The following is a 25,221-nucleotide window of genomic DNA, read 5'->3' on the forward strand; positions in this document are numbered from 1 at the left end:
AAAACCTACATATACATATAAAAAGATGCACTTTGGCATGCAAGAGGTCAACAACTAACAAATGCAAGTTTTACATTCCAGCACTTAAGAGGTTAATAACACATGGGGTTTTTTCATTATCAGGATTTATCTACACACAGGAACACAGGAACATGCTTAAAATGCAGAGAGGTTAGTTCATAGCTATACTGGGTGAATTGTTACACTGTTGTTACAATGCTACATACTAAGTAGTCTATGGACAGCCATGTTCTCCTTGTGAGTTCTGTTACAACGTATCCAACAGTAAGGAGCCAGTTACGCAGCTTCTACCGTCAAAGGGTACATTAGGCTATTAGAAAACAGTGTTCTCCCTGCAAAAAAAACATCTGTCTATAGAGAGAGTCAGAGTACTTTGTTGGGAACCGGATTGTTCTTCTTAAAAATGGTGAAATGGGTCAAAATTTCACCAATATCTCACAATAGATCAGCTGCTAACTAGACTTGTAAAAAAAAACATGTGAGTTATTTGCAAGGGCATGTCAGGGCCTTTGACTAAACAACTACATTTTTTGAGTTTCAGATGAGGGTTGAACTAAACCTCGCATGTCCTCATCTTAAACTTTTACAAAATTTCCTAACAAAACATCATCCACCCACCAAAATACATTTATATAGGAAATCCTACTAGCCGAAAGCGGGATAATCGCCCCCCCCCCTTTCCAGACCTCGTGCATGAATCGGGGTGTAATTAAATAAACCTGGGTGGTATAACACAACATTTATCTTTCAATTCCTTGATTATCACATGGCACTTTAATAACAATAAAAACATCTTAGTGCAGTATATAAAGTAGAAGTGAAAGAGCCCGCAAATTTTCATCCATTTCGTGGCCTCATTTTTGGAGATTTTTACGAATTCTGGGGTGTTTTTTTTTTAATACTAATAAACACCCCCCCCCCCCCATCTGCCTCAGCGTGGGAAAAGGGAAAAAGGAAAAGGAGGGTATATAGGCAAAATACCCACCATTAGGTTTAATGAACCCGGGCCCACCACACATGGCAGGGTCCGTCATAACCCCCTCCCTCCCTTGGTTAATAAGAGTCCTGGGGTAGCCATACAAATTAGTCCTGAAAAAGTCAAAGTTAATGTATGTCTCAGTTCATCTCATGAGTTTTGGGACAGGAAATCCAATATTATTCTATAATATGAATCAAGTAATAATCAAGATGCAACTCATCTGAATCAAATATGATCAAAGCTGATCATTTATTTAAACCAAGTTACAAAGCATGCTAAAGTATATTTATTTATTGGTAGTTTTAACGTTTGAAGTAAGGGTAAATATGAACATTGATGTTTTCATGAACAAACCATAATGTCCTTAAGTTTCTTAAAAGCATTTTTAACTTCTTGATTTTTCAGCGTATAGACAAGAGGATTTAGAATCGGAACTAAGACCACATAAAGGAGAGAAAAATATTTGTCCTGCTTTGGCGAATAACTTGACGTGGGTCTCATATACAAACACAAAATAGCTCCATAAAAAATACTAACGCAGATCAGATGAGAGGAGCAGGTAGAGAACGCTTTATGTTGTCCGGCTGCTGATTTTATTTTTAGGACAGAGGAAATAATAAATACATAAGAGGTTAATGTTAAAAAGAATGCAGAAACGGAAAAACATGTCCCTTTAATAAAGTTTAGCCTTTCCACAAGGAAGGTGCCGCTGCAGGAGAGCTTCATTAACGCTTCGATATCACAGAAAATGTGGTTTATTGCATGGGAAGCACAAAAGGACATCTTTGATATCTGGACCGCATGTTCCACAGTGTCAATAAAACCCAAACTCCATGACGCAATGATTAACAAAGCACAGCGTTTGAGGCTCATCAGTATAAAGTAGTGGAGCGGGTGACAGATCGCCACGTACCGGTCATATGCCATAGCTGCAAATAGAACTATTTCACTAAGAGTCAGGGATAGAAATAAATACATCTGAGTTATACATCCTGCAAACGAAATGGCCGTATGCTTTGTAAGGTGAATATATAACAAATTTGGAAGGATATTCGAGGTATTGGCAATATCAATGAATGAAAGGTTCATTAAGAAAATATACATAGGAGTGTAAAGGTGAGGGTCTGACAGTATTACCAAAAATATAGTTTTATTCCCAATGATAATGATGACATAGCTGAGCAAAAAGATCAAGAAAATGGCAAACTGGGTTTCGGGAACATCACTCAAGCCTTGTATTGAAAAATCTGTCTAATTCAGTTTTCCTTCTGGTTCCATTTTTATGTAGTATTTCCTACAATAAAATATTTGTTTGATTAAAGAAATATTACATACATGCATAGCCACATACAACAAACTTATCATACAGTGTCTACAGCGTAACAATGCAGTGCGATGTCTGTTGATTGCAAATTATATCATTATTATAATATTTTCATATGAGGAACTGCCTCTTACTAATAAATTCTAATCAAGAATGTTTATACAGGGCAGAGTGTTGAAATGTGTGTGTTTCTTTGTCTTTTGCATTGAGTTTATTCACTAACTTGGCAGTTTGTAAGAGTTTGCGGGTAGGTTGTACATTTCATCCCACTGATATTACTTACGCTTTGTGGAGGACCAAAAAGGACTGAGCTGCCCCTGTATAATGCATAGGTATTGTCATCAGACGATGGCTTGATTTAATCATTCGTGCAGGATGAGCTTACTCATTCTTGTTATTGAAATGTTGAACTTTTCTGAGAATCCCAAGGTCAGCCAATAAAGTATTTTCAATGTAATTATATATTCCTCTATAGAGAATGCTTGGAAGATTTTGTTAAAGATCATAATCCGGAAAGTCTTTTTTTTTATTGTTCAACAACAAAACAAAAAAGGCATCAATAAACGACTTACTCGTCTAAAAAATATGTTGGTTTTTTATTCACTAAAACAGAGACAAGTTTTATACAGCTTATTAATTATTTTCTAGCCCTTTAAAATTGTGATTTCTGTTTTTGAATGGTAATGGTTTGGTTTAGACGAGGAATACACAGATTGCATTTACAATACACTTTACTGGTAATTAGAGAGTCTCTTAAAAATAGTCAGTTAAATTAATGTTAAAGTGCACTCTTTGGTTGCTTTAAAAGTGAAAACATTTAGTATTGCATGATGCATGTAACTTAGGAAGCATGGTGACAAAACATGATGATTTTGGGAAGCAAACAATCAAATGATAAATTGGAAAAAAGGAATAACTACAATAGTAATTAAATAATAAATTTAGAATTTAATAAATGTAGAAGAAACATGAAAAAGGACAACATTAAACATGATGAACTTAAACTTAGCTATATTGCCTTGCCAAGTCTATAAGGATTTATTCCTTCTTTTGATTTTTGGGTTCTCCCTCGCTTGCTGACTGGCTGTTATGAATGCTATATAAAATAGTTCAATATTATCCTAAGGATATTAGGGCAATATTCCTTATAAATCAATATATGTATATATATTGGACCCTTGCATATTTTTGGGATTTTATCAAATGAATGTTTTTGATTGCTATTTATGTATTTTTTATATATGAAAAATAAACTTATAAAAAAATAAATAAAAACATGATGTCAAATAATTTCAAGAATAAATAAATAATTGTCATAAATTGTTATCAGAAAATTCTATTTTCTTTATTTAGCATTATGTATTTTCTTCCTTAACATTCCTGTTCTCTTCAACGACCCCCTGTATATGGTCCTATATATAATCTTGCTAAGTATAGAGCTTTAACCATGTTAATTCTTCGTAATTAAACGCATACAGTACAATGAAGCATCCTGCTGCATCTGTATGTATTGCATTAGCTTAATGTTACAGGAATACATCTGCTTAGAAACACAGAATGTGACGGCAGATAAGAAGCATTCGGCTCAGTTAATCTGCCCATTTTTCCTGATGCAACACTCTGGTCTTAATCAGTCCTTGATCTTGTCTTAGATTCAGGATAGCTTTGGGTCTATCCCATGCATGTTTAAAGTCCCTTACTGTATTATGCTCTACCACTTCTGATGGAAGTCTGTTCCATTTATCTACCACCTGCTCAGTAAAGTAGAGATTCCTTACATCACAAACATAGCATTTCCCTATTGCTGAAACAAAGGCTCACATCCTTAAACCACAACTACAGCACTGGAAAACAAAGCTTCATATCTATGTACCAATCCTTACATTATCTGTTAGGCAGCTTAAGCCAAACTGGTATTTTTATATAAAAAAACATGAACAATACCCAGTACATTTTAACTCCATAGAACCCTGGCCAGCATGTGAGTTATTAAAGCAGAAATAATTTAAATGCAAGTAACATAAAGATGGCATATACATTACATACCTTTTTATAAGTTTTAATGTTAGTGGCAGATCTGATCTCTCTCTGCGGTGCCCAGGAAAATACAGTCTCTGATACAGGCAAAGGAAAGGGTCTGAGAAGTGGCAGTAACATTATGCTCTTATATACTGTATTACAGAGAAATTAAGCCCTCCCCTGCCTTATAGGATGCACATTTTGAGATGTAAAACTGTGTATGAGAGTCAATAATGCGAGAGCAGGTACTGTCACTTGGGGGCATCTAATAACTCCCAGTACTCATTACTACAAAGAAAAAAAAAACATTTTGCAATAGCGGTGTAAATTAATGTGTGCGAGACCACGTGTACTACTGCTTCCTAAGGATCATGTGGTAGGTAATCATGAGGATGTAATAGTACGCCCTATGGTCTTTGCTTTAAGACAACCTGCAGTCTCCCCTGTCAGCAAGAGTCAGAATCGCTGGCTCCAAGCTAACAGTTTAAATGTAAAAGTACTCTGTGCACGCGCTGGTTACACTTAAATAACATGACTGAGGTAGCGCCAATGCGTCGCCCTCTTTAACCCCCCCCAAAATGAATACACAAACACAAAGTAAATAATATAATGTTTTATTATAAGTCAACTATGGAAAAATAAGGCCACGGTGCAGTCCGCTTTACGCCTTCCACACCGTGACACAGGTATAAATAACTTTATTCATAGTAAAATGAACTTTATTTGTAAACACGATATAAACATAATATATAATATAGCGATGCACGTGCCGCACCACCCGCCTTACTGGTGGCACGTGCAAGCCTTAAAACTAACAATTGTAAACCAAATCTAAAGGCTACAAATCGTAACCCTAAATTGTAAACAACGACTGAAACTACCGACCCGGCTGGCACAGGCATAAAACCGTAAAAAACGTAGAGACCACCGGCGTCCCCTGCACGGCAGCCATTGTTACGGCTAGGATTCACCAAGGCACAAGCCCAAGGAGTGTGCTGCACTTAGGCCGAGGGCCTGTGCACCACGGGTCAAACCGCACCTAAGGTGGTTAACCCTTGCGCTATGCCAGCTTGATAACCAACTGCCAAGGAACAAAAAAAAAAGAGGGGTGGGAGGGAGGGAAAGCTTTCCAGGTCAATTTGAAAAAGTGACCTAAATGGGGTGGGCTCCCATATATATAGTGACACTCACCCCTAAGCACAGTAGGATGATGCCCACCTATCATTGTCAGCTCAGGGCCGTCAATCAACATTGACTGACAGCCCCCCGAGCATGACTCGGCAGATTTTTCTGCAAAACAGGAAAACGGGAGGGGGAGAGGGCTGCCTGACGTCCCCTCAGTCATGCGCCCCTCTTGCTCCATGCTCTCGTCTGGGGCTTTCTGTAAATGCCTGAACTTGATCAGAGTTCAAAAAAGACTTAAAAAGCTAAGTATTTATAACTCCTCTAGCTGATGAACTCGCAACTCAGCAGGGGCTGGGAAACCCCTCAGAACAGTCTTTTTGAAGAGCCACTTGTCTCGGACGCAAGGATCCCTGGATCCATCCTGGGCTGTCCGTGCATGTCTCCCCAAAACCGCAGGTGAGGCTTCACAATCTGTGGTCACGGCCTTGAGTTTTTATAGCCGTTGTGGGGACTTTCCAGAATCTTCCATGGCTTCTGTTCTGTGACGCAGGCTGGCCCTCTATTCTATGTTGCTGGCCAGCCATTTTAAACAGAGATCCATCGCCATGTTGTTCTTACGTGCTTGTGAGTTTTCTTATCTATTCGGCATAATGAACTGTACGTGTTGAGGTCTGACGCCTAAGTTACAAGTTATATAACTATACTTAGATAATTAACCCTGTTGTGACCGGGCCCAGGAGTCATATAATTAAAATGCATTACATGTAAGGAACGCAAAGAGGAAGAGCCAAAATATACCCGGAACACACGGGATAACATACATCGCTGAAAGATGCCGAAGCTCCGATTTTAAAAGCGGATGAGAGACTTTTGGAGTTTCTCAGGAGAGGCTAAGTGACATATGTTTAACTTTTTATTTTATACAAGCGGATGCTATATATTGTTTTAGTAAAAGTCTTGAACACTTTTATTATATTGACTACCTCCTCCTTTTGTGCGTCCACTATACCTGGCTTCAATTTCAAGAAAATACACCGTTGATTAAATTCTACAAACTACTGATTAAAAAAAACACATTACAAATATTTTTTGAATGCCTGGATTTAAAAATCTCAATATTTGTGGGTGCATTTTTTTTTATTTTTTTTCATTTGGGTCCTTTGGCATTAACATACTATACTATACTACCTTTCTTTTATATTTTATATTTAAGCGCAAGCCAAAGATTTTATCTGCAGCAGGTATTTTGGGCTAGTGGGATGATGGATGGTATCCTTTGTATCCTTTTAATACCAGTAAAATAACCCAGAATCAACCATGTAACTTATTTCACACACTTCCAGTCCAGATAGTAGAAACACTCCAATTTCATAGTTACTTTACAAAAAGTCAAAAAATATATTTTTGTGTATTGGTAAGAGTTCTGGGGCAGAAACCTGATAACCAATATTTTGGACTGTAAACTTCATTTTATTCTTGGCTCCGGCCAGAAGAGCTAATGTATCACAGTCACAATGGAACCATTCCATCCAATATTATAAGTTGCCCAAATCAATTGATTATCTTGCCCGCTAATTCATCTGAATTTCATATTCCTAAAAAAACCCTTAATATTTTTTTTATAAGTAATATTGAGGATTTTATGTTGCTTATGCTAGTGAAAGCAATTAAGGCACCCACTGATCCAAAGTTGATAATTTACTTAATTTAATTTGCAAAGAATGCTAAAATATGTTTACTCTAAAATGCTACATAAATTGTCTTATTTATTGGTTGTTGCCCCACTTGGAAAACAATTAATATGCATGTTTATATTTTTATGAAAAACAATAACGTCCTTGATTTTCTTTAAAGCATTTTTAACTTCTTGATTTTTCAGCGTATAGACAAGAGGATTTAGAATCGGAACTAAGACAACATAAAGGAGAGAAAAATATTTGTCCTGCTTTGGCGAATAACTTGACGTGGGTCTCAAATACAAACATAAAATAGTACCATAAAAAATACTAACACAGATCAGATGAGAGGAGCAGGTAGAGAATGCTTTACGTTGTCCGGCTGCTGACTTTATTTTTAGGACAGAGGAAATAATAAATACATAAGAGGTTAATGTGAGAAGGAATGCAGGAACTGAAAAACACGTCCCTTCCACAAAAGTTAGCATTTCCACAAAGAAGGTGCCGCTGCAGGAGAGCTTCATTAACGCTGCAATATCACAGAAAATGTGGTTTATTACATGGGAAGCACAAAAGGACATCTTTGATACCTGGACCGCATGTCCCACAGTATCTATAAAACCCAAACTCCATGATATAATGATTAACAAAGCACAGCGTTTGAGGCTCATCAGAATAAAGTAGTGGAGCGGGTGACAGATCGCCACGTACCGGTCATATGCCATAGCTGCAAACAGGATAACTTCACTAAAGGTCAAAGCTAAAAAGAGATACATCTGAGTTATACATCCAGCAAATGAAACGGCCGTGTGCTTCGTAAGGAGGATATTTAACAGTTTGGGAAGGATGTTTGAGACATTCGCAACGTCAAAGAATGAAAGATTCATTAAAAAAATATACATAGGGGTGTGAAGGTGCGGGTCCAGCAATATAACAACAAATATGGCTTCATTCCAAATGATAATGAGAACATAGCAGAGGAAAAAGATCATAAAAAACGTGAACCGACTTTCAGGAGCATCACTCAAGCCTTGGATTGTAAACTCTGTCACATTCTGCTTTCCTTCTGATTCCATTTATATTTCATATGTTCTATGATGAAATGTATATCTCGATTAAAGAAATATTAAATGCACATATAATATATGTATCATACCGTGTCTATAGTGTAATAAGACGGTACAATTCCATGTTTGCTTACCTGCTGATAATAATAACAACACTATTATATTTTAACCCCTTAATGACAAAGCCTGTACAGGCTCAAAATGCATTGTGTTCACTGGGTTTAGGGACCGCCCTTTCTCGTTAAGGAGTTAAGGTGAGGAACTGCACTAACACGTTCTAATCGAGAATATTTAATATAGTATTGAAATCTGGCAGTTTGCAGGTAGCAAAAAAAGCATCAGCTGGCCGTGTATAATGCATATTTAATGTGGACAGAATGCTTGAGAGTAGTCTCTCTGATTTAACCCCTTAATGACAAAGCCCGTACGGGCTCAAAATGCATTGTTTTCAATGGGTTTAGGGACCGCCCATTGTCCTTAAGGGGTTAATAATTCATTATTCAGGGCTGCCTCAGTAGTTTCTGCCAAAGGTTACTAATGCTTGTCATCTAAAATGCTGACCTCAGATCAGTACAATAGAGCAACATCTGAATGCAGAAAATTAGCTTAATTATACAGAAATGCATCTGATAAACCCAATAAAATTGACATTGAATACATGTAAACTACTCTTTTGTAAACCACACTAATTGCGCAAGAAGACAAATCTTCATATGTATGTACCCCTCACGTTCTCAATTCTTAAATTATCTGTTAGAGGATTAAGCCAGATTATTATTTTCTTTAAAAATAAAAAAAAGCACACAGTAATAGTAATATATAGTTTGACCGGTATTACAAACTCAGAAAAACAGAGAGTGGTCTTAAGAATTTCAATGTAAGTAATATAAAGATTGCATACACATGACATACCTCTTTATAAGGCCAGCTATAATGCTAGTGGCAGATCTGATTTGTCTCTGCGATGCCCAGGAAAATACATTTTCTGATACAGGCAGGGGAGAGGATCTGAGAAGCGGCAGCAATGTGCTGCACTTTATACTGTATGAAAGAGAAATGAGGTCCCCGGAGAATGCACAATTTTAGAAATGAAAACATTAGCATTTCCACATAGAATGTGTCAGTGAGAGCTACATTATTTCTGAAAAATCACAGAAAATGTGGTCTATTGGAAGCACAAATGGACATCTTTGATATTTGGACGACACGTCCCACAGCAACTATAAGACCCAAACCCCAGGTCATAATTAATAACCCCTTAATGACCAATGACGTGCCAGGCGCGTCAAGAAAAAAAGATTAGTTAACCACAATGATGTGCCCAAAGGACGCTTTTTTCGGTCAAATGGTATTGCTGTAAAGCCTTGATGTTAAAGCATTCAGCAATGCTGAAATGTGCTCCAGGGCCCCCGTGTGGTCCCTCCCCGGGGCGTCCACTTGTGTCATATACAATATCGCGTGGCGGACGTATGCTTTAAAAGCCTCCTAAATTCAAACAGCGTTTTTTTTACTTACTTCACAAATCACATTATGATTAGTAACATGTAAAAAAAGTCCAAAAATATATATATTTGTAAAGAATAAAAAGTTTATTTTTGTTAAGCAAATCCACTATCATCACTGATGTCCACTAGAAGGTCACAAGATAAGATATCCCCTGCAGGGTCTGTCTCTCCTGCTGGCTGATCACACACATTGCGATCAGCAATGCAAGTAAATGGAGACTTGCTAGCTGATCACAGTGTGATCAGTGCAGGGGGAATCACAGGGAAGAGAATGTGAAACAACGTTTTTCCCTTTTCCCATGAAGGGAAAAAAACATATATATTTTGTTAATGAAAATTAACATAAATAAATAAAAAGTATAACCAACTGCCCCCATTTACTAGCCTCAAACCCCTTAAGCGTTAAAAATATTGACCTATTGGGTACTATGTAAGAGATCGATGTGGCTTCTTAGATATTAAAAAAAATATGGACTTCTACATTTTGTATAGGTTTTTGTACATCCTTGCACTAACAATTATACTTTTTGCATGTTTCTATGGTTTCAAATGAAAATCCTTATTTTTTTCTGAAAAGAAGGATATATCATTTGTGTGGAACAAGCCAGCAAGACACTTCTGCAAAAAAGGGCATATAGAATGGACTAGGATATCTCCATATTAATCTATAACTGTTTATATATATTATTATTTTACTGTTTCTGTTTTAAGTTAACTTTTTGCCCCTGTGTATCCAGTATTGACATTTTTGATCCATGTGACATTCTCTGTTCTCCATTCTCTGTCTTAACATAGAGGCAGGTTTTTTTTTCCTGATCCATTTACCCTTTAATATCTTAACCAGTATCTTAACCCTTAGCATACCTTCACTGCCCACTCAGCTCAATTTGACAAGTCCAATATTTTCTTCATCCTTCTTTCTATCCTTTACTTCCCTTTCTCTCCTGGTCACCCCACATGTTTCTCTCTGTTCCTACATCCATCTACGGCACTATTTCTCCCTTTCCATATTCCTTATGTTTCTGTTCCCTATTCCTTCTAGATTGTAAGCTTGCAAGCAGGGCCCTTCTTACTTTATGTATCTGCTTTCTTAGTCTGACAGTTCTAGTTTTGCCAGACCCCTTGAATATATTTATTGTATGAAGAGCTGTGTAAATTGTTGGCGCTATATAAAAAAAAGATAATAATTCTAATACACATAAGGTTGTTTTTTGTTAAATAAATCTCCCAACCTTATAATCATCATTACATCGCGATCATTGAAAGAAGCGGAGACCAAAATATAAGGTCATTGTCCTTCTGGGACTGTTTTGTAGGGGTGTAATATTACATCCTCCATGGATGAGACAAAAATAGCCCTACTAAAAGGGCTTATGCCCACAGTTTCCAGTTCATATGAGAAATATGTTTAATTGGAATTTTTAAAGTAGGCAAGGGGGCAATCCAAGGGAAGTTTGGATATTTTAACATACTTTTTTTTATGTTTTGATAGTGTAAACTTCAGTAGAAGACTAAAGTTAAGTGTCCACAGGATACTATCCAAATGTAAGGTTTATCAATGCTACTATGGCTTTAGAAACCTTGATTCCAAAAAAAGTCAACAAAATCTTACCCCGGTCATAGTGAAAAAAACTGCCAGAGTCTCATTCTGTCACCTAGTCTATATGCCAGGGTTGTGTCTTATGCTGGTTGGCATATGAAATGAGGACTTCCTGCAGGGCAGGCAGAAATATCAACAGGCTTTAAAAAGACAATAAGATATCATCTACAATGATGCTCAATTTTGTGCCAAAAATGATTTGGACTAATTTTTCGGTTTTCTATATTCTCACTGTCATCTTCTCTCTGTTATCTTCTATCTTCGTCCACATCTCCGCGGACATAACCTGGTGCAAATTTACTCCAAAATGGCGGCGCTTCCGGTGACCTTAGGGCAAAATTGAATTGCTTTCAGTTATGTCCTCTTACCCAACTGAAGTATTGGATATAACCTGGTGCAAAGATCATGGCGCTTCTGGTAATGCCCCCCTCCAGTTGTAGGATTAGGCAAGAGGGCGTCACCAGAAGTGCCGCCATTTTAACAGACTTTCGGACCAGGTTATGTCCAGGGAGATTCAAATGAAGATAGAAAAAAGAAGGTAAAAGGTAAAATAGAATATGAAGAACAAGAAAATGCTTAACTGGTCGGCAGAAGCGAGAGTGGTGGGCAGAAGTGGAAGCGCTTTGGAGAGACGGTAGGGAAACATTTAGAGTGCGTGAGAGAGCGAATGAGAATGAGAGTGTGAGGGAAATTTCAGATAAAAACGTTTTGCTGATTTTTTGTCCACTTTGTGGGGGGCTGCCCTTGTTTTCATGGATTCTTACCAATAGCGGAATTTGCCATAATTCTGTAAATCTGCAATATGTATGAATTGAAATGCATGTCTATCACTTAGTACTTGATAGTACTTAATATTATTATAATGAAGCAGTACCTGTTCCATTACTGACTCACACACAATTTTACTTTTCAAATCTTTCATGCTCTGGGGGATTGCATAGCTCTGTCACACACCATAAAAAGGCAACACGTTAGTGCCAGCTCTGAGCGCTTGCCTTTTCTTGTCAAGTAGCCCGTGTTTCCATTCATTTTTCAAACAAAAGCAATATCTGGTAATGAAATAGGCATAGGCATTAAACCTGAAGAAGACATTCCATGGATGTAAAATGTCATTTTTCTTCTATTTATGGTAAGGACTTGCTTATTATATGATTTTGTTCATTAAACAGAAATCAGATGTGGAATTTGAAAGGACTGCCATTAATGTGTTAAATGTAAATAAAATGATGTTTTTAGACAGATTACCTTTTCTAACACTAAATTAAATATTTACCAACCTATACAGGGTTACAATAAATGAAAGGAAAATCTAAATGTAAAATATCCTTAAAAACCTACATGAAACTAATGATAGTTTCATTTATTTTCCTAATTGGTATTCACTTAAGGCTCATTATATAGTTTTAGTAGCATTACTGATTGATGATGAAGTTTTTTTCCCCTGTATTATATATTATCTGTTTAGTGGTCAAAATATCAATTTACATTTTGCCAAATGAAATCATCATCATTTGCATTTTTTATGATAATGCAATTAGTGGCAGCACCCCCCCAAAAAAAAATACAATAGTCAACAAGGTATACATTAATAATAGCTGGATCGTTATTTATTTTTTTTTAAAAAGTAATTTGCGTTACAAAATTAGTAATTTTCTATAAATACAATCGCTACAGCTCAAAAACAGACATCTTATACGAAGCATGGAAATTAGCATTTTTTATTCAATACATTGGAATATTGAAAAGGATAACATTGATGGTATAGTTTAAATAATCTGTATCTGTGAAGCTGGGTAAAGGAAAAGCAGCTACTGTTTTTCAGGCACTATAATGAAAATAGAGACAATCTTCAATAAATAAATACACTTATTGAGTCAGCAGGTGGACTTTGATTTTAACAAACTGACATAATATGTTATAAAGCGACAGCCCCAATGATCACATAATGTATGAGCTGGCCGTCATATAACAGTTTAGCTGATGAGAGAACTCAACAGTCAGGAAGTTATTTTTATTATTATTATTATTATTAATTGATTTATTTATTGACGTCAAACAGGACACTACAAGAAGTAACATAAGAATGTGGAATAAACAAAAAGTAAGGAGTGCTCAAATTATCCTACAATCTAAAAGTTAACCGGTTTCAACTTGCTGAATAAACCTTTCATTGAAATGTACACCAATATGTTACATACACATGGAAGAGAGAATGTGTGTGTAATATTATTTACGTTTTATTTTTATAAAACTAAATAGTATTTTCCCCCTAGAGATACTAAACGAACATGAAATCAGAAGATAAGCAGAATATCACAGGATTCGTTATCCAAGGCTTGACCGACATCCCTGAAATCCAGTCCCTAATTTTCTTAATCTTTCTTCTTTGCTATGTTATCATTTTCTTAGGAAACCTAACTATTTTTGTGGTTATTTTGAGCGATTCCCACCTCCACACTCCTATGTACATTTTTTTGCTAAACCTTTCATTGACAGATATTGGTAACATCACAAATATTCTACCGAAGATTTTAAATATTCTCCTAACGCAACATAAGACCATTTCCTTTGTAGGATGTTTAACTCAGATGTATTTGTTTTTATCTCTGGCACTCACTGAGGCCGTTATTCTTACAGCCATGGCTTATGACCGATATGTGGCGATTTGTCATCCTCTTCATTACTTTATCTTCATGAGTTTGAGACATACTGCTATACTTGTAGTCAGTTCATGGACCTTTGGTTTTTTGGTTCCTACAGGATATCCTGTCCTTATATCGAAACACTTATTTTGTCAATCCCATCTTCTTGACCACATCATTTGTGATCTTACATTATTACTGAAAATCTCCTGCAGTGACACCTTCAAAGTGGAATTGTTAATCTACATCCAAGGGGCAATAATCAGTGTTCCCGCTTTCTTCTTTACATTTATCTCATATATATTTATTTTTTCCTCAGTCCTGAAAATACAATCGTCAGAAGGTCGGCAAAAAACATTTTCCACCTGCACCTCTCATCTGACGTGTGTTACTGTCTTTTATGGAACTTTACTTTGTTTGTACATGAGACCCGCATCAAGTTTTTCTCCTAAGCAGGACAAGTTCTTTGCTCTTTTATATATCATCATGATCCCAATCCTTAATCCTGTAATATACACTCTGAAAAATCAGGACGTTAAAAATGCTTTAACGAAACTAATGAATAAACATTTATGTTTCACTGCTCATGAATCAAATAAATAAATGTATGTAACCTGAACATATTATTGTATTTGTCTTTTGAAGAGTTTATAATCTTTCGGATCTAATTTTGTAAAGTAATATAATTTTTATATATATATATATATATACCTTACCTTTTTACCTTAACTTTTTACCACAAATGCCATACCAAATAGGAAATATAATTAAAACTGAATAATATTCTTAAAAGTCCCAATCCGTCAAAGTAAGTTTCTCCAGTATATATGGTGACACTCCACGATTCAACACAAAAAGTTAATGTAAAGAATTAAAAGCTTCCCTTAGTACCGATTACAAAAGGTAATATAAAAAGCTAGGTAACAAATGTGTACAGCAAAATGGTTTCAATTGCATCAATAAATCAGTTAATGAAAAAATATATATAATTTGTCATATATATAATTATATATATATATATATGTATATATTATTATTATACTTTATTTATAAAGCGCCAACAGATTCCGCAGCGCTGTACAAGATGAAAAATTTACAGATAACAACAAGAACAATACAGCAATTGACATACAGATACAAGAGGAAGGAAGGGCCCTGTTCCCGTAGGAACTTACAATATATATATATATATATATATATATATATATATATATATATATATATATATATATATATATATATATATATATACAGGAGTGATGAGAGTGCTAAAGGATTATGATGGCTGTGTCTGGTATTTTAGGTTTATACTGTATATCATCAATGTTATTTTAGTCTATTGTCAGCAGGGATTGGATGGCCTCCTGGTATCCCGGAAAAAGCCTCCGACTTGTGGCTGGGTGATCTATGTCTGGAGCATCCAGAGAAAGGGAATTAATATGGATGGGGATGTGTGTGTCTGTATTTATTTAATTTCTTTAACACAAGAGCGCAAAACTTCCATTACTGCTTGGTGACCACCCCCTCCCCTGTGGGGTAAAGGAGGTTAGAGTTTCTGGAAACCATTAAATGTTAAATCATGTAAACTATGTAAACTATTTTTTTTTAAATAAAAGCTATAAAAATATTTTGTTTTTATTTCCTTTTTTTTTTTTCAACCTGCCCCCCCAGTTATGCACATCTGCCCCAGAAATTCCTTATACCCCCTATATGCCACTGTGCATCACGATATGCCTTTTAACCCTCTAAATGCCACTGTGCCCTGTGATATGCCTTTTAACCCTCTATATGCCACTGTGCCCCATGATATGCTTTTTGATCCCCTATGTGCCACTCTGCCTCCAGAAATGCCTTATACCCCTATATGCCACTCTGGCATTTAGGGGGTTAAAAGGCATATTATGGAGAAGAGTGGCATATAGAGGGTTAAAAGGCATTTCTGAAGGCAGAGTGGCATTAAGGGGCTTAAAAGGCATTTCATAGAGCACTCTGCCTACAGAAATGCCTTATGCCCCCCATTTAACACTCCCCCCCCCCAAACTTACAGATGCTTCTGACTCCCCGGTGTGTTGTCCGGGCAGCGGGTAGACGTCTGCGCGATTCGCGTAGGCAACTTCTGCTGCAGCCTGAAGGAGGTGCAGTTAGCTGCAGGGGTTGTCTGCGTCCATCGGGCAGACTTTCCCTGGCTGTCCGAGATCAGAGTTCCTGCACTGTTCTCTCTGACAGTTGCTCTGAAAAAAAACTCGTCATATAATCGAGCAAATATGGTAGTTTCGGTTTACCCATTGGACAGTACAGTGCTTCAGAATATAATGATGTTATAAAAATCAACTAATAATAATAATAATAATACTTGTAAATGGGCGCTCCTGGCGGGGGATCTGGATCTTAGTCTCATAGTCAGACCTATATGAGGTCTGATTATAAGATGACCCCGATGCTCTAAAAAAAACCTGGTCTTATAATCGAGCAAATACGGTAATTTTTTTTTAATTTTTTTTCTGACAAATTTTTTCTGACAAATTGTACTTCAGGTGTGAAGCTCCTGGTGTACATCACCTCAAACAACACCCCAATATGGATTCAGCAACATCTACTGAGTACAGTGATACCCTCCACAACCGTCGGGTTGTTTGAGAGGTAAAGCTCCACATTTTGATCTCCTCCTTAACCCCTTCAATCCCCTATAGACGTACCGGGACGTCCAAAAAACGCCCACAAAGAAACCCCTATGGACGTCCCGGTACGTCCAGCCCTTCGTGCAGCGTCAGGGACACATCCCTGCCGCTGCACGGGAGACCAGGCTGTCGTTTGACAGCCTGGACTCCCCACTGACAGCAGAAGCCGGCTTTGCCGGCTTTCTGCTGTCCGATCGCCCGTAACAGCTTCCGGCATGAAAGCCGGTAAGCTGTTACCGGTAAACTGCCCGATCGCACGATCGCGCAGTTGCAAACGCGCGATCGGGCATTCCCTTTCGGGTTACGTCACTGCTGACGTAACCCGGAAGGTCATCGGAGGACAGGATATCCCCTGCGGGGATATCCTGCCCTCCGATGAGGCACAGAGACGCTGCAATCTCTATGCAGGTCTGTGAGGTGCAGGGGTGCAGGGGGATCGCGGGGAGGGGAGTGAGAAACCATCTCTCTCACTCCCCCTCCCGTCCTGTAGGGGAAAAGCAGAACAAAAAAAAACGGTTATTCATTTAAAAATAATATTAAATAAATCATTAAAATATTAATATAAATAATACAAAAAAAAATTATAATGTGGGCTGTGATGTCATTGTGACATCACTGACATGTTCAGGAGGTCCCTAAAAAAAAAATATATAAAAAAAGATAATAAAAAAATTATTAAAAAACCTTACTTCCCATTGCCCTAGCATAACATCTAGCCAGTATAACCCTCCTGCCCCCGTTCACAACCCCCAAACCCGTTAAGCCATAGGCATAAAAATTATACAAAATTGTACACCTAATAGAACGCTCCCTGGTGCTGGGAAAGTCTGGAAAATCTATATAAATTAGGTATTTCTGAAATCAGGACACCTGAATTGATAAACTTGGAGGGGATTTTCCATCACTTTACCTAATTTTGTGAGGATTCAGAGGGAAAATGTAAAAAAAATTAGTTTATTTTTCTAATCTTCGCTAGTTTTTACTAAATTTCTCATTCTAAATTTTCAGCTAATCACCCAACTATGGTATCAAACGAAAGCTCTAGCTCTCCTTGAAAAAACAATATATAGTTTACATGGGTACACTATTCATAGGAAAAGAGAATCATCGCTAAACTGACATACCCCAAAAATGGCAAAATTGCTCTGGGCTTTGAGGTACCAAAAACCCCTGGGATTGAAGGGGTTAAAGCGGGCATCCGCTGCCATTCAGTATGTGGCTGAAGACAGGCCCGGGGAGGGGAAAGACATGGCCCTTGATGCCGATCATCGAGGCATTACAGCAACACCATTTAAATGAAGAAACTGATCACTTTCTAAGCTTGTTTAATGCTAACATTAGAACACATTCAATATAAATAAAATGTCATGACCGATATGTGGCAATTTGTCACCCCCTCCATTACTTTATCTTCATGAGTTTACGACACACTGTTATACTTGCAGCTGCTTCATGGATCATTGGTTTCATGGACCCTACAGGACATGCTATTCTCGTTTCCAAAATGTCTTTTTGTGAATCCTACCTTATTGATCACTTTTATTGTGGTCTTCGACCATTGCTGAAGATCTCATGCAGCGACAACTTTACAGTGGAGATGTTAACAATTGTAGAAGGGGCAATATTTGCTGTTCTTGCTTTCCTGCTGACTTTTTTGTCCTACTTGTTTATTGTGTCTTCCGTTTTTTAAAATACAATCGTCAGAAGGTCGTAAAAAGACATTTTCCACCTGCATTTCCCACCTGACCTGTGCTACTGTCTTTTATGTAACGTTAACTTCTTTGTACATGAAACCCACATCAAGCTATTCCTTTAAACAGGAGAAATGTTATGCTCTTCTATACATTGTCTTAATTCCGATCCTTAATCCTGTTATATACACACTGAAAAACCAAGAAGTTAAAGATACTCTGAAGAAACTATTATTAGGATGGTCATTGAAACATCCTAAACAGCTTGGATTGATGGAGATGTAGTGACATATTAAATAAATATCAAAATGTGTTTGGATTTCTTCAGAAAAAATGTAACAACAATCTTTTATATTTTTTCCTTATATTATTGTATACTTTTTTTTCCAATACTTTTTTCTTGAGTTTTGTATTTTGTAGACTATAGTAACTTCCAATAAACTTTTGACATTGAGGAAAATACACAAAAAAATGTGTTAGGTTGGCTTCAGTAGAGGAAAATAAATAAATTAATGAATATTGAAATAAAAAATATTAACTGGATCCAATATCAAAGAAAACTTTTCTGTATCAGAAAGCAATAAACACACACTACTGGATAACAATGAGTAACATCACCTGTCAAGTTTAGGAAAATTAAAGGAAAAAATAAAGCTATAATACATAGCATTTTTACAATAGGAATTAAATACCGTATCTGCTCGAATATAAGAGTTTTTTTAAGCAGCAGAGTGGCATATAGGGGGTATAAGGCATATCTGGGGGGCAGAATGGCATATATAGAGTAACAGTTTCTTTGAGGGCTATAGTGGATAGCCCAGAGTTTATCACATAAATTCACTGAATCTAGAAGAGAATGAGACATATATTCCATGTTTTTATATCTAATAAAATATGTATTTCTTATGAAAATGATGGACCCAGATTATTTTTCCATTTATTAACTAATTTTGGTAGCTAATAGTAGTTATTCCAGTAATTTGGAGATACCATGAGGTAATCAGATCCAAGTACCTTATGAGGATTGAGAGATTTATTAACCTCTTCTTTGGTAGTCAATTTGCTTTTTTGTTCCCCATTTTCATGAGATATCTTAGGTATAGATAGTGTTTCTTGAACGTGTGGATGAAAGATTGAAGGATCCTTTTTCAAATTATACAAATGGCCATGAAATGTAGCCAAAGTATCTGCAATATGATTAGGGTTATACACTCTAGTACCATGTGCATGAGTTTTGAGAACTGTTTGTCTCAACTTATTAGCATACTGAATCGGCGTTATTGCCTTTTTCATGATAATTATGTTTTAAGTAGTCTCATGGCCAATTCAGCCCCGGTGGTTTTGCAAGCTCATATTCGTTTACACGATAGTAAGGCCATTTTTAATTGTAACAATTAGACTTGGGGGCTGGCCAACTCTTCGTGTTTGTCTTCATGTTCGTCTTCATGGGGAAAAAAATCTTTGTATGTGTTGGGTTCGGCCGAATTTTTTTTACTGAGAATCCCCATTTGTAAGTTATGGCGTGTATTCTTAAACCTGATAGGTGATAGGTCCTAACTTTTGGCAGGTAAGGGTAAATTTCTCTAATCCCCCTAAAACTTAACATTAAGAATCTTCCTAAAATGTATTTTTTCCTCTACATATACTAATGTATCCATTATTTACCTTTGAAGACCACCCTCTTTTCATACTACCTTATGTAAACCTAATAATATTTGATCTGAATTGTAGTCTTATACCATCTTATCTGATGGCTCCTTAGTTATGCATGGACAGTCAGTTAACTGTTCTAAATATCATGCAGTTTTGTGCCTACTTGGGGCTTAACCCCTTATTTAGAGTTCCAGGGCTGAAGAACTTCGCTGGTGTGTGCTTTCCAGTGACAGCGGACGCGATGCTTTGTATCCACACTCTCCCCATTTAAGAGCTGTAGTCATACCCGGGGGATGCATGAATAGGACACAGAACAGAACCAATGCTTACTTTAGAATCCATTCAATGTAAATAAAAAGTAAGTAATAAGGCAGACCACTTGGCATTATCCCTCATCCCTATGGCCAGTCTTCACGGGCTCTCTTCACGGGCTCGGGCAAATTCTGATTGTGGTGGAATTTTCCATAATATTGATGTGTTAAACTTTTCCCATTCTGTGGAACTTAAATACTTGTGTAATAAATATTTCATAATAAAGTAATGACCTAATCAAGATACTAATTCATGATTATATAGATTGCTTATTTTACTAAATCCCTTGACAGCAGCCTACTTTTTCACTAGTAATAGGCAACTCTTGTACAAAGTTTAGCTTATTAAACTTTTCATACTCTGGGGAATATTTCATTTCTCTCTCACCCAGTATAACAGAGCAGCAAATTACTGCCCCCCCGCAGAGCCCTTGCTGCTTGTGACAGTCTGTGTTTTCCCAGACGTTTCAAAGACAGACTTACAGGTACCGGTATGATTACAATCGACACGTAAGCACTGTTCATATCAATAACAACTTCATGAGCTTCAAACTACTACATTATACATTTTCATTATGCACTTAAACCCTGAATTTCATATTAATTTATACAATTAACTTCTCTCTTTTTTTTAAGACCATGAGTGCAACGAAGCAGCTTTATTACAATTATGTGATTTAAACAAATAATAATCTTTATTTTCTTTTATAAAAGACAAAACTTTACATATAACACAGAATGATGTGATTTTTAATAACGGAAATATAGGCAATTATTAATTTGCTTTCGATAGCGAAGAGAAACACAGTCTTAAATGTCTCATGTGTAATAATGTCTCGCTTACTGTTTGATTTTGCTGACAAAAGATGAGTGTCTACTGGGTGAAAATCTGGATTTAAGACAGCAAATTAAAATATATTAATTATTGTAATTTTATTATAAAAAAATACAGTTTATGTTAAGCTACAATAATGTCAACAAACATATATATATATATATATATATATATATATATATAAATAATATATATTATATTAATATATTCAAATTTTCCAAATTAAACAAATATTGTTTTAAAAGTAAAGACATTGATAACTCTTACTTAGGGACTCTAAGTCACACGCTATTTCTGTGTGTTGAGAACAGGATAACTATATATATATATTTTATTTTTTAATTTTTTTTTATTATTATTATTATTATTATTTTGTGTGTTTTTTGTGTGTGTACCTTTATATAATTGAGCAATCCATTCAACCAGTTCAAAATGGGAATATAAACTTGTAAATAAGTTGGTATATTGAACTATAATTGAAATTATTACATGTAAAATGATATATACATTAGAAATTATATAGCAACTTTTGGTATTTTTAGACCATGTGTTGCTTGTGTTTTAAGTAATGTCTGTCTTTTCTGTAGTAAAATTATTTCCAGCAATGAAAAGTTTACCATGATACAGTGCAATGAATGAAAGCAGAAATGTTATTCATAAATGAGAGTCCGTGTATTCCCTAAACCAATACAGATATAAAAGACACTTTTCATAATTAGTAATAGTGATGACATTTTTGGTTTTGTTTTGTTCACTTACAATTTTCTATTTTTGCCATTAATTAATATTAATGTAGTTATATATAATTATATATATAATTAAAAATATTTTATATTTTATAACACTTAGTAGTTGTAAAACGTATAGGAACTAGTTAACTGTTTTAGTGCCAGACTAGTGAGAAAGGACTAGATACAAATCACAAAATTTGACTGACTGAACTGTGTATTTTTTTTAACTATGAATCACGTACATGATAAAAGCATTGTAATTTAGTCACGTTCATATTTTTAGACAATTTTTGGCAGGAAGCCCTGGTGCAACAGCTTTTTAATATTTGTATTTTTAAAAACAGCTGCCTTGAATATTAAAGTAATGTATATATATATTTATATATATTTGTTTAACCAGAATGAAAATGATATTAGAGGGAAAAAAGAACGTGACAGTGTTTTCAATACAAGGCCTGACGGATATCCCTGAACTCCAGTTCCCAACATTCTTAATTTTTCTACTCTGCTACATCATTATTTTCTGGGGAAATATAACAATTTTTCTTGTAATTTTGAGTGATTCTAACCTTCACAGCCCCATGTATATTTTTTTACTGAACCTTTCATTACTTGATATCAGTAATACCACAAACATTCTGCCAAAAATATTACATATTCTCCTAACAAAACATACATTTATTTCTTTTCTGGGATGTATAAGTCAAATGTATTTCTTTTTGTCTCTGACACTTAGTGAAATCTTATTGCTTGCCGCCATGGCTTATGACCGATATGTGGCAATTTGTCACCCCCTTCATTACTTTTATCTGATGAGCTTAAGACACACTTTTGCTCTTGCGACGTCTTCATGGGGCATTGGTTTCCTGGACACTATAGGACATGTGGTCTCTGTATCTAATCTGTGCTTTTGTGCCTCTCATCTTATCGATCACATTTTTTGTGACGTCGCACCATTGCTGAAGATCTCTTGCAGTGATACCTTCAAAGTGGAGATGCTAAACTTTGTCGAAGGGGCAATATTGGCAGTTCCTGCATTCCTTCTCACCTTAATCTCATATATATTTATTATCTCCACCATTCTACAAATAAGATCAGCAGAAGGACGACAAAAGGCTTTTTCTACGTGTACCTCCCATCTGACCTGCGTTACTATTTTTTATGGAACCATCATTTTTCTGTACATGAGACCCACAACAAGTTATTTTCCAAAGCAGGACAAATTTTTTGCTCTTCTATACATTGTCTTGATTCCAATGCTGAACCCTGTTATATACAGTCTGAAAAACCAGGATGTTAAAAGCGCTTTGAAAAACATGAAAAAGAAAATAATGTGTTAGAGAATTATATATCAATGTTCATTTTATACATTTCTGAATTATTTAAGTGGCTTAATAAACAGGTAAAAATGTATCACAAATTTCTATTTGTTACAAATATGGCACGCAAAGTTATTCTCAATTGGCTTCGCTTCTGGGCTCTTAAAGCTGTTCAAATGTACTGACATCAGGGTGGGTTGTGTTTGATGTTTTACATTTTTATAAATATATAAATATTGTGCTAATTTAGGATTATATTTGCAAAGATTCCTCAATGTTAAACGTAAAATGGCTTCACACTTACTAATGTTCTGTTGACTTAAATAAATAAATAAATAATAATAATTATAAAGACAAGGCAGCTAAGTCAGCAGCTGATTTCATGAAGACAGTAACTTCAAAAGAGGATTGTTTTGGGTATCTCAGGGCACACAATGTTTCTAGTAGATGCAATAACTCCTTAACCCCTTTAGTCCCATATGGACGTACCGGTACTGCCAAAAAACGCATCCCAAGAATCCCCTATGGACGTACCGGTACGTCATGCCCTTCTTGCAGCAGCAGGGACACATCCCTGCCGCTGCACGGGAGATCAGGCTGTCGTTTGACAGCCTGGACTCCCCCCTGACAGCAGAAGCCAACATCGCCAGCTTTCTGCTGTCCGATCTGATGTAACAGCTTCCGGCATTTAAAACGTCAGATTGTGCGATCGGGCATTCCCTTCCGGGTTGCGTCACTGCTGATGTCACCCGGAAGTTCATCGGAGGACAGGATATTCCCTTGCAAGATGAGGCACAGACGCTGCCCCACACACTTGCATAGAGATCAGTGTGATCAGTGCAGGGGGATCGCGGGGAACCATGTTTCCCACCCTTCTCCCATGCTGAAAAAAGAAATGATGAATGTTTTTTTTTTAAAAAAATTTAAAAAATCATTACAGTAATACAATAAATAATAATAAAAAAACAATAAAGTGAGCTAATTGATGTCATTGTGACATCACTGGCATTAATAACATGTTCAAGAGGTCCCTAAGAGGACCTCTAACTATTTTTAAAATATATATATAAAAAATATAAATAATAAAAAAAATAAAATAAAAAAAATATTTTTTTTAATAATAATATTTTTTATAATATATAAAAAAAGATAATAATAATTAAAAAAACTTACATCCTATTGCCCTAGCACAACATCTACCCAGTATAACACTCCTGCCCCTGTTCACAACCCCCAAACCCGTTAAACCATAAGCATAAAAAAAAAAAAAAAATATACACCTTATAGTATGTTCCCTATAAGTGCTGGGAAAGTATGGAAAATCTACATAAATTAGGTATTTCTGAAATCAGGACACCTGAATTGATAAACTTGGAGGGGATTTTCCATCACTTTACCTAATTTTGTGAGGATTCAGAGGGAAAATTTTAATTTTCGCTAGTTTTTACTAAATTTCTCATGCTAAATTTTCAGCTAATCATCCAACTATGCTATCAAAAGAAAGCTCTATCTCTCTTTGGAAAAACAATATATAGTTTACATGGGTACCCTATTCACAGGAAAAGAGAATAATCGCTGAACCGACATACCGCAAAAATGGCAAAATTGCTCCTGGACTTGAGGTACCAAAAACCCCTGGGATTGAAGGGGTTAAGGACAGGGCTGTTTTTTTCCCATTTTTGTACCCTTCTGCTATGTTTGGTTTGGCTGTAAAACAACCTCTATGTTTCCAAGGTTGGGGAGATCCATCCAAGCGCTATCTAGATGCCAGGGTTAGACAATGAAAATCATCAACATTAAAATAAAAAAAGGTCTGTCTATTGGGTTCATAGACATAAATGAGACCCTTTCAATTCCAAAGTCAATATATATATATATATATACCCACATAGCCAGTGTCCATTTTCCTTAATATCTACATGCAAGAGAAGATGAGCAACTTATACATAATATTGATGTGTTAAACTTTTCTGTGGAACTTAAATACTTGTGTAATAAATATTTCATAATAAAGTAATGACCTAATCAAGATACTAATTCATGAT

At 36.0% G+C, this 25,221-nt stretch overlaps 3 protein-coding genes across 3 annotated transcripts; 2 read left to right on the forward strand and 1 right to left on the reverse strand.

Annotated features, from left to right (window-relative positions):
• Window positions 1-1,342: 1,342 nt before the first annotated feature.
• LOC149288697 (olfactory receptor 5AR1-like) lies at window positions 1,343-2,690 on the reverse strand. Its single transcript, XM_089491403.1, has 2 exons — window positions 2,608-2,690; window positions 1,343-2,177 (listed from the first exon to the last, which is right to left on the reverse strand). Exons 1-2 carry the CDS (start codon window positions 2,688-2,690, stop codon window positions 1,343-1,345), a joined length of 918 nt encoding a protein of 305 aa, XP_089347529.1.
• A 10,914-nt stretch (window positions 2,691-13,604) lies between these two features.
• On the forward strand, window positions 13,605-14,561 carry LOC149288698 (olfactory receptor 5AR1-like). Its single transcript, XM_089491404.1, has one exon. The coding sequence runs from the start codon at window positions 13,605-13,607 to the stop codon at window positions 14,559-14,561; it is 957 nt and encodes a 318-aa protein (XP_089347530.1).
• A 7,697-nt stretch (window positions 14,562-22,258) lies between these two features.
• Window positions 22,259-23,197, forward strand: LOC149288699 (olfactory receptor 5AR1-like). The gene has a single exon (XM_089491405.1). The coding sequence runs from the start codon at window positions 22,259-22,261 to the stop codon at window positions 23,195-23,197; it is 939 nt and encodes a 312-aa protein (XP_089347531.1).
• The last annotated feature ends 2,024 nt before the right edge of the window (window positions 23,198-25,221 follow it).

The sequence above is a fragment of the Sceloporus occidentalis genome, unplaced genomic scaffold (genome assembly GCF_023333645.1).
Source record: "Sceloporus occidentalis isolate IW3139 unplaced genomic scaffold, rSceOcc1.0.p SCAF_50, whole genome shotgun sequence".
NCBI classification, from domain to species: Eukaryota; Metazoa; Chordata; class Lepidosauria; order Squamata; family Phrynosomatidae; genus Sceloporus; species Sceloporus occidentalis.

What these genes read in the sequence shown, in the direction of transcription:
- LOC149288699 (XM_089491405.1), top strand. Translation starts at nt 22,259, where the DNA reads ATGAAAATGATATTAGAGGGAAAAAAGAACGTGACAGTGTTTTCAATA.
- LOC149288697 (XM_089491403.1), bottom strand. Translation starts at nt 2,690, where the DNA reads ATGATTAAATCAAGCCATCGTCTGATGACAATACCTATGCATTATACA. An exon ending in TTTTTGGTCCTCCACAAAGC is followed by an intron (nt 2,178 to 2,607) that starts GTAAGTAATATC and finishes CTTTTTGCTCAG; the next exon opens with CTATGTCATCATTATCATTG.
- LOC149288698 (XM_089491404.1), top strand. Translation starts at nt 13,605, where the DNA reads ATGAAATCAGAAGATAAGCAGAATATCACAGGATTCGTTATCCAAGGC.